The sequence below is a fragment of the Bidens hawaiensis genome, unplaced genomic scaffold, assembly GCF_021521415.1.
Source record: "Bidens hawaiensis isolate Kalapana, Puna unplaced genomic scaffold, B.hawaiensis_p1.1 tig00011152_1, whole genome shotgun sequence".
NCBI lineage: Eukaryota > Viridiplantae > Streptophyta > Magnoliopsida > Asterales > Asteraceae > Bidens > Bidens hawaiensis.
The window spans coordinates 570,867-586,347 of NW_027491864.1; the positions used below are offsets into that span (position 1 = coordinate 570,867).

General features: G+C 41.2%; 1 protein-coding gene across 1 annotated transcript; it reads left to right on the top strand.

Annotated features, from left to right (window-relative positions):
- The first annotated feature begins 844 nt into the window (after positions 1–844).
- On the top strand, positions 845–1,793 carry LOC143537248 (uncharacterized). The gene is made up of 2 exons (XM_077031056.1): positions 845–1,031; positions 1,123–1,793. Exons 1-2 carry the CDS (start codon positions 845–847, stop codon positions 1,791–1,793), a joined length of 858 nt encoding a protein of 285 aa, XP_076887171.1.
- The last annotated feature ends 13,688 nt before the right edge of the window (positions 1,794–15,481 follow it).

Sequence of the window (15,481 nt, forward strand, 5' to 3'; positions counted from 1 at the left end):
GCAACTGAATTGCATACCCTATCTGTACCTTACGGGTAGGTTCGGGTACGGGTTCGGGTATAAAGAAAACTGGTTTCGTATTTTTTCGGGTCCGATTTCAGGGTCAGGTTTTTTGTACATCTCTATGCTACGCAGCCATTACACGTTGTCTGCCATGTGGCCTAGCTAGGGCTGACTCGACAAAGCTATGGGTCTCATCACGATACACGATGGCCTTATTATTGTCCATCGCGATACGCAACCAACCCTGAAATCAGCAATAAAGTGAAGGAAATCGGCCTTCATTTTCTCGTCCCTAATCTGTTTTATCTCTCAAATTTTCTTATATTAAGAAGTTCGTATAATACCTGAGTAGTCGTAACGATACACTCTCCTATTGAAAGAAACTTTTTATATCATGGTTGATGAGTTGAGAGATGGGTCAAAAAAAGAGCAAATGGCCATTGTTTGGAGATTTGTGGATGCAAAAGGGATGATACGAGAAAGGTTCTTTGATTTGGTTCATGTTCATGATACTTTATCAGCAACCCTGAAAACAAGTTTGTGGAAACAAATTTTGCATTATCAGTTCGATGTTAATAAAATTCGTGGTCAAGGTTACCATGGTGCTAGCAATATGAGAGAAGAATGGAACGGATCAAAGGCACTTGTTCGTAATTAGTGTCCTTATGCATATTATGTTCACTGCGTTGCTCACAGGTTACTTGTTTATTTTTGTCTTTTTACTTCGGTTTGACTAAAATACTCTTATGCTTATTATGTTTTTGTGATTTGTTTATAGGTTACAACTTGACTTGGTTTGTGCTTCAAGGGAAGTTATTCCAGTATCCAATTCTTTAACAAAATGGTTTCTATTATTAACGTCGTTTGTGCTTCTAGTAAGCGTCATGAAGAGGTACAAATTTCCAAGGCGGATGAGGTTAAAAGATTAATGGAATTGGGTGAAATCAATTTGGGATCCGGACTAAATCAAGTTGGGACATTGAAAAGAGCTGGTGATACACGTTGGGGTTCCCATTATAACTCCGTTTGTAGTTTGCTTAACATGTTTCATGCCGCTCCTGTTATTCTTGAATGAATAATTGAAAACTTATCTCATACTAATTTTGCTTGCCGATGCAGCTTACGGTTATATGCAATCATTTGAGTTTGTGTTTATTCTTCACTTGATGAAGGGAGTATTGGGAAGAACATATACATTTTCTCAAGCATTACAAAAGAAAACCCAAAATATTCATAATGCCATGGAGTTAGTTTCATCAATAAAGACTAGTCTTGATGATTATAGAAACACTGGATGTGTTTCATTTCTTGTAAAGGTTACTTGTTTTTGCAACAAGCATATAATAGAAATGTCGGATATGAAAGCTCCATATACTTCTACTCGGTACCGGCCTCGTAAAAAAGATCTCCATGTTACATTTGAACATTATTACAGAGTATATGTCTTTACATCCATATTAGACAAACAATTGCATGAGTTGGATGGTAGATTCAATGACCACACGATGGAGTTGTTATCTCTTAGTTCTAGTTTGGCTTCAAAAAAGATAAATGTTGATGAGATTTGTCTTCTTGTTGAGAAGTACTATCCTGGAGATTTTACGGAGCCGAAGAGGACTCATTTACGAGATCAATTGGTGGTTTTTAATGTTGAAATGACAAACAATACCAAGCTAAGTGGCATATCAAGTATTTCAGATCTATGCAAAATTCTTGTGGAAACTCAGAAATGTGAGACGTACTATTTGGTTGACAGGTTGATTCGGTTAATCGTGACACTTCTGGTTTAGACAGCAACAACATCGAGGGGATTTTCACCAATATAAATACTCAAGAATCGCCTTCGCAATAAGATGTCAGACGAGTATCTCAGGAATAGTATGGTGATTTACATAGAAAAAGAAATTGCTGAAACTTTTGATTCGGAGTCCATAATCAATGAATTCAAAGATCTTAAAGGTCGTCGGGCTGCTTTGTAATTCTTCTACCAGATACTTACCCAATCAGCCTTCCTCGCAATCTCATTCTCATATTGTCTTAAATATTTTAGGTCTTTCGTTGTTAAAAAATTATGTATTTGTTTTTTTGTAAGAACGAACTCTTGAATAAACGAATGAAGAAAAACTAGTTATTTAGATTTTATTTTGTTTGACCCAATCTAAAACCGAACCGCCGACTTGAAAATTTTTAATTGTTTGACTTTGACCTGACCCATACTGAACCGCTGACCCGAAATATTTTGGATCCGAAACCCCCCCCCCCCCTATGATTTTGCTTAAGCTTCGTCACTGTATAAAAGAGAAGTTTGGTGCTGCTAACCAAGTGGCGGCACCAAACTTGTCCGTACCAGTTTGATTTTCTTTTTTAATACTTGTAGCACAGCGAACATAACGAGAATCGACCTAACGTCAATTTTTGTTTACGTAACGGAAACGGAATGAATTTGTGTCCGGTACTGTAACGAACGAGAAAGAAACCAACCAAATTCGCGTAAATTCACTGCCTTTTGTTTTAGCTCTAGTACCACCATAACGAAAACCGACCAACTACCATTTTTGTTTTAGTTCTGGTATTGTAAGAAACCGACTGAATTCACGTCGACTTACAATCTCAATGCTCGAGACCGATAACGCTTGAGATTTACCACTACCTAAATTTTACCGACATGTCCGGCGCAACCCGCCGTAAATTCCTATTTATATATAACTGAGAGTAATGGGGTCGCAATAACTCTATTGGGCCACTTGACGACATCTTACTGGGGCAAGGTTTTTTTTTGTCTTAATTCCGATCTGTAATGAACATAACGAAAACCGAACGAATGTCAATCTTGTATTTAACTTTTCTTTTGTTTTGTTTAAGTTCCGGTACCGTAACGGGAAGTAAACCGACCGAATGCATGTAGATACAATGTGTTTTGTTTTAGTTCCAGTAACGTAACGAACGTAAATAAAACCAACCGAATATCGATTTTGTTTTTAATTTTTGTTTTAGTTATGGTATCTTAATGAACATGACTAAAACAGGCCGAATTTGCGCATAATGGTCGCCTGAACGCTTGGAATCGACAACAATGGGGTTTTACTTAAGCTCAAATTTTACTAGTAGGCCCCCACCTCATTGGTTCACCTCAATTTTTATAATATTTATAGTTTTATTTTGGTTTTAGTTCTAGTACAATAACGTACGTAACCAAAACCAACTGAATTCGCATTGACTTATGATGAGTGGGTTATATGGTATGTTTTTAATATTTAATACTGTGTGGTTTAATTGTTTATATATATCAAATACGAGTACCCTGATTTGTTTTATGATTGTAGGTACTCGGAGTTTGAAGGCATTAATTTGGAGCATTTAGGATAATGAGGAATCGATTCATGCATAAAATGAAGCAACCAGGGGGTCTGAACGGCGAACGAGCATCAACTTACCGCCTCAACGCCTAGGTTTTATCACTGTTCGGGTTTTACCGATTTGTCTCGACACAACTCGTCAGGTAAAACACTTGTTATGTTTCATATATAATACAATTACTAAAAATATGTATAAAAAAATTGTTTCTGTATATAAATAAATTAGATATATATGTAATAAATAATAAACAAGTCGAATTCAAGCTTATAAATTTACTCGTCAGTAAAGCTCAATGTGACGTACGAAATGTTTAATGATCGGTATTTCTAAGTTTGTACTTGAGCACTTTGGTTACTGGATAGACCAGACAAGATTTATTGGAGGCAGCCTCAGCGTACGAAAACGTGAACATGCCTATATGTGTTTTAACATCGAACGCATCATTGGTAGAAAGTTGTTGTCGCTCTCTTAATGAGTCCACAACGAGAGAAAACTAGTGACCCTAGTCATAAGCGAGATGCATTAGCTGGCGCTCGGGCAACCGAAACCACTACATGGGGTTTCGAAAGATGACCTCGTGACAAGTTCATATCAGAGTGTCGTTGATTCATTGGGATGACTGATTCGAGAAATATTGTCGTTACAAACCCTTTTACCGGAGAAGAATCTCATGAGAGTAGTAAGAAGAGTCCAGACACGTCCAAAGACTTGGTTGCGAACACATACAAACGTGTCAAAGATGCTGAGATGACTGCTTTTTAGTATGAACATCATTTTGTTACAGTTAAGGCATAATTCAAAACCTATGAAGATCAAGTCGACAAATCGCTGCAATGAGTGGAGCCTTTGGGCAACAAAATAATTGAACTACAAAATATTACAGTAATAAAAAGTAGACTGGCTATTGCTATCATAAGGATCGAAAATAAGAAATGTTCACAAATGAACTAGGAAAAGTTCAAAAGTAAAATGGAGAGAGCTAGCTAGATGGTCGCAACAGAAGCTTCTTCCATAAAGGATAACATTCACAAGTTATCAACTTTAGTTAAAAACTGTTGCATCCTAACTTTGAAAGCGACATTATATTTATCAAAAAAATGAGTGTTTACATTTAAAAGCAATTGTAACATATTGACTCTTTAAATTTGACTATAATTTATAAAGTAAATCTTTTATAGCGTGTGTGCATATGTCATCTGAGTCTTGATCCACATATATGTTCCTGTCTATCAACATTACCTAGAGTAAAATACTGAAGAAACACTAACCGGACCCCGGGCAGGTTACTGGTAACCTGGGGGTTGGAGAGATGTTTCCCACGAGGGGTTAGACCCTTGGAAGATGGTTCTTCTGATAACCTGCAAAACAGACACCGTGAGCTCGTCACTGAGAAGGGGGGGGTTCCTCCTTGTGACCACCCTCCGGCGTGAGAATCAGACTAGATTGCTCTTTAAATATAAAAGTATATTAAGAGATTGCTAGAGCAGATATCAGGTATATTATGATGATAATGTAATAAGATATGATAAGATGAGATGATCATACCATTTGTGGTATTTATAGCCGAATGTAGGTTTCCAAGGGGTTTAGCCGGCCCAACACGCTACCAACTGTAACCTATGCACGTGCCCTGCCTGTGAGTGGTGGATAGGTAGCGGCTGACACAGAGCAGGCGTGTCGTGCACTCTTCCTCTTCTGCCAACTACAGGCTAGGCACGTGGTATGGCAGGAGTTGGTGGGTAGGCGGCGGCTATTGGTCACAGTGCTGTGGCGTGCTGTCTGCCATGCTGCTGTCAGTGAGCTGTCGCATCTCTGATCAGATCTTTTGCCCATACCTCGTCAGGTACAGTAAAAGATCCTTCAGTATACGGACTGGCTTATTTGGGCGGGAGTATTCCCCCTCCCGCCTCTGTGCGGGATTGCTCCCGGCTTGGCTCATTCCTTCAGGTGACACTGAACGATTGAGAGCTAAGTGCCTTGTGCGTGTAGCCATGCTGCGCGGGTGGCCTTCCCTCATGGCTTGTATCCGAGGCTGCGGGAACAGGCGGAGTCCTTCACCATGGGAGGCATTTCCTGCGGGACCAGCTTGCATACTGCGCGTAAGGACGTCACTTCTCTGAGCATGGTTGGTCCTGCGGATCCAGTTGGTCTCTGCGCAGACGTCCCTGTTTAAGGTGAGTCTTGCGGGTCCAACTGGGCTCTGCTGGGACCTACCTCTTCAAGTCCCCCCAGTCCAATGTTCTTCTCATGAGTGTTTAATGAAGTGAGGTGAACTTTTGGACTTGAGCAAAGGGTTTTGAAAAGGGTTTTGTAAGGTTTTCCATGGGGATTCTTTCCGCGGAAGTCCTTGTCACTTGCAGAAATGCCCGAGTTTCCTGCTTGGTCTTTGGGTATGATGCGGGTAGGTCTGTAACCTCCTCGCAAGTCAGGAGCATTGAGTCCCAGTTGTATGTATTTTCCATGAGGTTTTGGTAGTTTTGAACATAGTGATCAATTATGTTAAGACCACCAATTCCATCCTGGAGCTTCAAACAACGTAGTTCTCGATGTTCCCGCTATGCGGGGATGCTATTTCCGTTTCCGCAAGCATTGCCCAGAAGATCCTTCTTGGTTTCAATTCCCAGCGGAGCGCTAGGTATGTGAAGGGTTTTGCCTTAACACTGTACCTGCGCTCGTCTTACGGTTACTTTACTCTCAAGGTATTCCTGGCGTCAATTCCCTGCGGGTGCTAGGTATGTGAAGGGTTTTGCCTTAACACTGTACCCGCATCCGTCTTACGGTTACTTGTTCACCAAGGTTCTTGGCTTCAATTCCCTGCAGGTGCTAGGTATGTGAAGGGTTTTGCCTTAACACTGTACCCGCAGCCGGCTTACGGTTACTTGTTTGCCAAGGTTTATTTGGCTTCAATTCCCTGCGGGTGCTAGGTATGTGAAGGGTTTTGCCTTTACACTGTACCCGCATCCGTCTTACGGTTACTTGCTTGCCAAGGTTTATTTGGCTTCAATTCCCTGCGGGTGCTAGGTATGTGAAGGGTTTTGCCTTTACACTGTACCCGCATCCGTCTTACGGTTACTTGCTTGCCAAGGGGTAAGGGGTATTTTCCCGCTTACTTTTTAATACTTTCGAATTTTGAATTTTGAAATTCGAAGAGTTGGTGAAAAGATAAACCTCTGAAACGTCGTGCGACGGTTTCTTCTGACTGTGTCAGGACGTGCAGGAAGTTATGGTGACGTGACAGAACATGGTCATTCCAGTCGCTTTTTCAGGCGCGTGGGAGCGATTTTTCGGGCGCGTGGCCGCGAAATTACTGGCACACGTCCTTTCAACAGCTGTTGCCAGCTTGCTTTTTGCCACGTGTCATAGTTTCATTGCACATTTGATTTCTCTCTCCTCCGCATTAAATTCACCGCATTAATTGCGATTACTATATAAAGGGGGAGAGGGTTATTTGCAATTCACACTTTCCACTTTCATCTCTTCTTCTCTAGTAATTTCCGGCGAATTTTTCTGTTCAGTAAAGCATTACCCTGAAATCTCTTTTCGTCTTTCTTCCACCATGTCTTCTCATGATGCTGATGACCAGAAGACTGCTGGCGAATGCCAGTGCTCTCTTCCTGTCGATCTGTACCAGTATATCATCAGGAAGTTCATGCTCGAGTCTCTCGAGCCTGAGTTTCCTGAACCCCACCATACTGTGTACGATGCCCCTAGTGGCAAGATCGGGGTTTATGCTGCATTCTTTGTCTACGGGAACCTTAGGTTTCCGTTGACAAAGTTTGTGTACCGTGTCCTAGAGAGGCACGGTGTGCACCTGACAGAGGTGCACCCCATGGCCATTGCCAAGGTCCGGCACTTTGAGTGGGTGTGCCGGATACTGGGCCTTGAGCCCCTCGTTGATCGCCTGATGACCTTCTATACATGGAGGTGCATCCAAGGGTGGTACACTCTTACAACCCGTATCAAGGGTTTAAAGATTTGTACCACCGAGCGGAGTCTTCGCTCATGGAGAAGAGAGTTCTTCTTCATATCCGCTCGCGCCATCCCCATCGCCATGAAGTTCAAGAATGGCCAGGCACTTCCGAACCTTCCCGCCCTCAACTACGAGGAGGCGGAATGGTTCTCGAAGATTTCCCGGGTCCAGTCCCCGGTTTTCCGTTTTCCGGAGTCGGCGATGGTGATGTTGGGGATGAGCCGGGTGTGGAAGGCGGCGAATGCGGATAAGGTTCCGATCGTCCTTGAATATGGTTCGAACTCTGTCCCTTATGGTACGTCTTGTTTCATTTTGCTGACTTCGATTTTTACTAACTTTCTTGTTGATTTCAGAGGGGAACGATCTTCAGTCGCTCCTGAACCCGCGGGAGGAAGATGGTCCCGCGCGGATGGGTACTCGTGCTCTGGACGAGAACGAGTTGCCCATCTTAGAGCAGACCGCGGGTCGGTTCGTGGAGGTTTACCCGCCAGGCCAAGAGATCCTGAGCCACCGACGGCCAGGTAAGCCTATCTTCTACCCTGAACCTCTCAATGCTGTGCCTGCTGCTGGAGTTCATGACATTTCTTCTTCTGAGGAATCCGCAGAAGGTCCTCCACTGGTGCGGAAGAAAAAGGCTGCCGTCGGGAAGGGCAAGGAGAAGGTGGCCTCTACGGCCGACCCGGTAATCCTATCTGACTCGGAGTCAGATAATGCAGAGGTGGCGGGGAAGCCCGGTGGTGAGGAGACCACCGCTCCGGAGGCTGCAGGTGTTACCTCCGGGGAGGCAGCGACGACGACGGTTACCGGTGTCAAGAGGCCGACTCCATCGGGTTCGCCCCCGCTCGTCCGTGCGTTCAAGCTCAAGAAACCCCGTGAGTACCCCCATAATTCTTGTCTAGATTTGTTGTTTCAAATAAATTTTTCTAACACTTTTGCTTGTGCAGGTGTGGATGTTGACGCATTCCAGGGTGGAGTTGGAGCAAGTATTCCCCCGCCAATGACGGTAGGCTCGGTCAGCCTTCCCGAGGCGTCGACCCAGGCGTCTACGCCTGCTTCCGCTGGTTCCAGCCTTCCTGAGGCTGTTCCCGCTGAGAAGGTGTCTCCGCCGGCCGTGAGTGCAATTTTTACAGCATCTTTCACGGAGCCGGCGGTTACTGTTGCTGAGGAGGTGGCGCCAAACATGGCTACCACAGCGGCTGCCACTATACCTGCGCCACCGGCACCGACGGCCGGACCATCAGGTATGCGCCAGGCTTTCCGCCGATCTATGCCACCTTCCCGTCTGCCTGACCTGTTGGATGGATTTCCTTTAGGTTCAGGTGATGGGTTTGGCGGCTATCGGCCTGTTATTGACCCTACAGGTACGTAGGGTTCTTTTTCCCTTATATATTTTTATCATCTTTTCCTAACTGCCTTTGTTTCTTTTGCAGTGTCGGATTCCAATGAAGTGTATGTTCCAAGATGGAACATACGCCGAGGAACAACCCTTCGCACCCCTGTGGAGTGCGTGGACTGGGCTCGCCACGCTGCTCCTCATGGTGCGTTGGGGGAAGCCATGGCTAGCTACCAAGAGGGTAGGCTAACCAATGAGCTTCGGGTTCTCCAGGCCCGAACGCAGCCCCGCGTCGAGCTGCTTTGTCGTGAAAACGACAAGTTAAAAGCAGCTCGCGCCAAAGATATATCTGAAGCGCGGGCTCTTCGGGAGGAGAACCGGCAGTTGGCCGCTGCCGCAGCCGAGAAGGAGAAGGCATTCAAGGCCCTCGAGGTTGAAGTCCAGGCGCGACTCGAGGCCCGCTCCAAGGCTGCCCAAGCTGTGAATGAACAGCTTCGGCTGGCCAAGGAGACTGCGCGAAACTCAACTGAGAGGGCTGCCAAGGCTGAAGCTGTTGTTGAGCCGCTTCGCGAAGAGAATGAGCAGCTTAAATGCAAATTAAAGGCTCTTCAGCATGCTCATGACGCCTTGGCAATGGAAGATGCCAAGAAGCTGCAGGAGATCCTTGACCAGAGGGGGGTGCTTGACCGCACTGAAAGGAAACTCAAAAGCGTCGAAGAGGCTGCCGCCAAGGAAGTTCAACTTGCCAACCTTGATAAAAACGGAGCCGAACGTGCTTACAAAGAAAGTCAAGCTACCCTCCAATGGCTGCTTCGAGAAGCGTTGCCTCAGGTATCTTTATCTTTTTCTTTACGCTTTCCGCTCGTAATTAGAAAATGTTCTAACTTGTATTCTTTTGTAGGTTGCGCGTCGGGTCCTTTCAGAGACCTCTTATGACGATGCGATGAGCGCAGCCCTCAACGCTTCTCATGAGGATGGGGAGAAGACTGGCTTCCTGCTTGGTCTAGGGTTTGCTGAGAGAGGCTTTCCGCCCTCCAACTTCCCTTTATTCAATGTTAATACTGAAGCTGCTTATGACCAAGCTGTGAACCAGTACGCTGCCTTCCCGCATCCAGTGGTGGAGAAGGTGAATGAGGCTGCTGCTGCTGATGATGGGCTAAACATCCTTAAGGCTTTCCTTGGGCAGCCACGCTCAGACGGTGCTGGTCCAAGCGGAGGTGGCCCTGAAGCCTGATCCTGAAGATCTCTTCCCACCGCTAGGATAGACTTAGCTTTGTATAGATTTCTTTTAGGCGGGTAGTTACCCGGCCACTGTTGTAATACATCATTGAAATATTAATCTTTTTGCGTATAAGACTGTTATTTCCTTCTTTGGGTTCCTTGCTTTATAAACTTATGACTTGCATGTTTAAATTAGCAATTTTCCAAGTGTTCAGAATAAGAACCTTTGAACGTGGTTGATAGTGGGTTAAAGTTTCGCTTCCTCCTTCGTGATTGTGCGGGTAGAACCGTCACTTGCACTTGGTAGGATGGCTAAACTTTAACTTTTATCTAACCTGCGTGCTGGTTTTTCTTACTTTTTTAGGATAAGTTAACCTTTGAACGTGGTTGATAATAGGTGTGAAGTTTTGCTTCCTCTTTCGTGATTGTGCGGGTAGAACCGTCACTTGCACTTAGTAGGATGGCAGAACTTTACCCTTATCTGACCTGCGTGTAGGTTTTTCTCATCTTTTGAGGATAAGTTAACCTTTGAACGTGGTTGATAATAGGTGAAGTTTTGCTTCCTCTTTCGTGATTGTGCGGGTAGAACCGTCACTTGCACTTAGTAGGATGGCAGAACTTTACCCTTATCTGACCTGCGTGTAGGTTTTTCTCATCTTTTTAAGAATTTTGTTTTGAACCGTTCGACGCGCGGTTGTCGATAGGTTAGTGTTCATTTTCCTTTCATGATTCATGCGGATAGACCGGCACTTTCATTTAATGGGATGAACTCTTTCAACTGACCTGCGTGAAGGTTTGCCACGTTATTGGGTTCGTGCGGGTAAGACCGCCTTCCCACGCAACGACTTCACGTAATGTGAATGTCGTCACCAGTGTTGGATAGTTTTAACCGTTCGACGCGCGGTTGTTGACAGGTTATTATTCAGTTTCCTTAATGATTCATGCGGATAGACCGGCACTTTCATTTTTGGGTGCTGAACTTTTTCCCCTTCAACTGACCTGCGTGAAGGTTTGTCACGTTATTGGGTTCGTGCGGGTAGGACCGCCTTCCCATGCAATGACTTCACGTAATTATGCGGTGAAAACCGGCATATTAGTGTTCAGAAAAGTATAAATGTAAAATCATCAGCTTCGATATTCTTAAAGAGAATCATTTCCATTAGAAGTGGCTCTTGGCCTTCTCTTTACAAATTGGAATTGATTACATGCAAACTGTGTAATTGAACTCCCTTCCATGTTGGGATGGGAGTGCCATCGAGCCGATACGCACCTGGTTCGGGATCTCGTTCTTTACGCAGCATGTAGTCTCGATTTTGAAGCTGAAATTGGTTCGTGTTTTCCCCAGCTGGGGTTCTATACGCACTCGCCTGCCTAGCTTTTATTTCGCCACGAGGTGCGCGAGCGTCCCATCTCTGACGAATGTTTCGACCATGTCTTTTACGTCTATGCATTCTTCGGTGTTGTGGCCTTTTGTTCTGTGATAGTCACAGTACTTGCTCCGATCAGCATCGTGACGATGCCGGATTACTGGAGGCTTTGGCCATGGGAGCTCCTCAGTAGCAAATATGTCAGTGACGCTTTTGGTAAGTGGCGTCCACCTGGAGTTCCGGTGCGGCTTTACATTATCCCTTTCACCCAATCGGTGCTGTAAGCCGGATGAGGTGTCAAATACCCTACAAGTATTAAAACATATAAGCATCAAAAGAAAGTAGGAGAAAAAAGACTAAACATGTGTGTGTAGTGAAAACTATAGTAACCAATCAACATTTTTTTTTTTACATTTTTTCATTACTTTTTATTATACGATTAAAAAATGTAAAACCAAAAATTAAATCTGAAATTCAAAAAGTGTTTATATATATATATATATATATATATATATATATATATGATTGATTTCTTTTGAGAACCACTTTGAGTTTTAAGAAACTCGAAAAAACTCATCGTAACAATTTTTTTTTTCTGAATTTTTTTTACACATGTGTAATACGTAAGTGTAAGTCATGTACAAAAAATTACGGTATTTTTTACACACCGAATCGACCTTTTACACATGTGTAACTAACGTTTAAACTTGTGTAATTATCAAAAATACTTATTCTCTCTCCAGCTTCATTTTTTTAATTACATTTAATCTCAGCCACATGTTTCATATCATTTAATTAAATGTGTGGTCCAAAATTGAGTTCTTAAAGTTCTTAAAACTCACCATGGTTCTCAAAATAACTCTCATATATATATATATATATATATATATATATATAACTATCTATATAATTGCCTACCATAAAATCCTACGTGTCGCTCTCAGGTTGTTCCCCCCATTCTCTAGAGCCACCGGATTGCTTGATTTCAAAATGGAGGCTTCTCATGCATTTGACCCGAAATCGCGGGTATGGGTCTTACCAAACCCAGATAGTCTTTAAATGGGTTATAACATCTCATTTATTTGTGAAATTCTTTCATAATCAAACAATAATTTTTGCGGGTCATGGGTCTCACCAAAACCGGATAACCCTTAAACGGGTTATAACATCTCATTTATTTGTGAAATAAACCCTAATAATCAAATAATAATTTTCACGGGTTATGGTAAATACTTTCATCCGCAAACCCTAATTTAATTTATTTTCTTTACATGTTCTCCATTGCTGGTCTATCATCTCCATCTCCGGTTAACTTCCGATACTACCCGCCATCGTCAACTACATCAACGCCCCCTTTTTCATTAGACTAATATTTGTGTTCATGTTTGTTCATTTAAAAAAATCAACATATTCGTGTTCGTGTATTTTTGTTCGTTAAAAATCTAAAAGTCCTACACATCTCAATTGAAAATACCCAAACACAAAAAAGTATAATAAATATATGTATTGAAATAAAACAAACTACGTTAAAAAAATAAAATAAATCATCATAAAATAGCAAAACGATTATAAACAAAAACTTAAAAATAAACTCCCGTAACACGGGAGGATCAAACTAATATATATATATATATATATATATATATATATATATATATATATATATATATATATATATACTCGTATAAAAGGCATATATGTAAATTCGGGAGCTATATATATATATTTATATTTTAACCTTAAAAAAGAATTGATAAAAAAATAATAATAACGGTTGGTTGATGGAAAGTTTTTGTGTTGGTCAAAAATTACACAACGATAATTAAGTAACCAAACTTTGATTGTGAGGTAGAATGCTTGAATATGTAATCAAAATAACAAATAAATGATACGTGTGATACAGCGATTTAGCGAGGAAAAAGCCCGTGATCCTTAGAGAAGCTTTGGCAAAAAAACCTCGGGAGGAGAAAATTGTCTCTTACCTCAATTGTATTAAATAAAAATAGGTAAATACAAGTGCTAGAAGTGTTTGATCGCTGCTATAAGTACAAGGGAGTGTATACGGGTGTGTGTGTGTGTGTGTGTGTGTGCGTGTGTTTTGCGATCTAAATCACATCTATATATAGTTACAAGAAGGCTAATATAACAATAACAGGCATAAACGAGTTGTAACTCTCTCCAACGTCCATAGTCTTCAATGTTTGACCAAGTGTTCAGCTAGACATTTATTTCTGACGGTTTTTGAAAGACCAAGTCAATGATGAAAGTATAGTGTTAGTTATTAACGATACTTACTGAGGATAATGTCTGTCTATGATCATGGTGCACCAAGGATTCTCCACAGAATTCTTAAAATTTCAATCCACAACAGTTTTCTTGCAATTTTGTATTTTTTTTAATACATAAGTCATCTATTAACTTTACTAACCATTGAAGAAAATAAAAAAATATGTATAAAGGGTGAATGCATCTTAAATATAAATAGATTTATTATTTATAAGAGTACTTCAAACAACATGTAACAATATGCAGAATTTCAGACATGATTTTTGAAGATAGCTCTCTCATAAACATAAAATGTTATTATAATCAAAGAATTAAATATTTTATTTCTTAAACTTCCTCATATTGTGCTCAACCTAGCACGACTTTTAATGTCACCATATTTCCATATATAAAATATTAGAATTCAACGGTCAAAGACTTGAGTTCATGGTTTTTGTCTCCTTTATATAATGCACACACATTCTTGCCCCTCAAATACTTCAAGTATGTGTGTATTTTAATTATATAATGCACACATTCTTGCCCCTCAAATACTTCAAGTGTGTGTATTTTATTTATGTAATGTAAAGGTGTACAAACCGGTTTTAGTTAAAACCAGTTTAGTTTAATCAACAAAAGTCAAAATCGATTTATGATTGGTTTCGGTTCGGGTTGAAACCGATTTCTTACCCTATTACGATCGGTTTTGGTTTGGGCTTTGATTGGTTTCGGCTCGGGTTTTTACTTGTTTTTGCCCGGTTTTGGCCGATTTCGGATTGGTTAACCAGTTTGAAACCGTTTTGATGGAGAAATTACAAACCGGTTCTGAACATGCGGTTTCGATCATTCCAAACCAGTTTCTACATAATAGGTTTCAAACCGGTTCGGTTTCGGTTTAATTTTCGGGTCGGTTAACCGGTTTGTTTGCTCACCTCTAATGTAATGTAGACGAATATTTGAAAAATTGATATGTTTTGGTAGTATTGATTTTCTTTTTTTTTTGTGTGTGATATATAATAAATTTATAAATTATGTCATGTGCAATGGTCGTGTTTTTTAAGGGGCATATTCTTTTACATCATCATCATTTTTTTTAACCAAAACATGTGTAATATAATCAATATTCTTAATGCCCCTTCAATTATTTTCGCTTCAAGACACTAAAGGGCTTTATTGTAGAATACAACGCTCCATAATGCCCACGTAATGATTTAGGTGCTTTATACGGCGCTATTCTCGTTACGGATGGTTTTATAAAGGCTATATAGACATATTATTGGACAATACAAACTTTAGAAAAAGATAACACAGTTATAAATTTCGTGTCATTATAATTAATCTTGTTGCGAAGTACAAAAGAGGTGATGTGTGGGGAGATGTCCCAGCTTTTAAAAGCCTTTATTAATTAACATTCTCTTACGATAGTAGCATATAGTACGTAGCCATAGAACATTAGCTACGACATTAACAGTAACAACACTGAGAGTATAAATAGACAATAATATGAATCACTATACACTATTAAACAAATGAGTATTATTGACGAGCATTCCCATCAAAAATTCGTCGGTGAAAGTCATTGCCATGCAAGTATTTGTCGGGGGAAGTATGCGGTAATATGAAGTTGGACACTTTGTTTACCAACAGAATACCGAGGGATGCTACCAATAGATATCACTAACAATAGATGAATATTTTTCAAATACTAATTACAGATAGAGGATATTACAATTAATCTAACTATCTATATAATTGTCTACCATGAAATCCTATGTGTCGCCCTCATGTTGTTCCCCACATTCTCTAGAGCCACCAGATTGCTTGATTTCTAAATGGAACATTCTCATGCATTTGACCCGAATTCACGTGTATGGGTCTTACCAAATCCGGAGGGTCTTACCAAATCCGGATAGTCTTTAAATGTGTTATAACATCTCATATATTTATGGAACTCTTTCATAATCA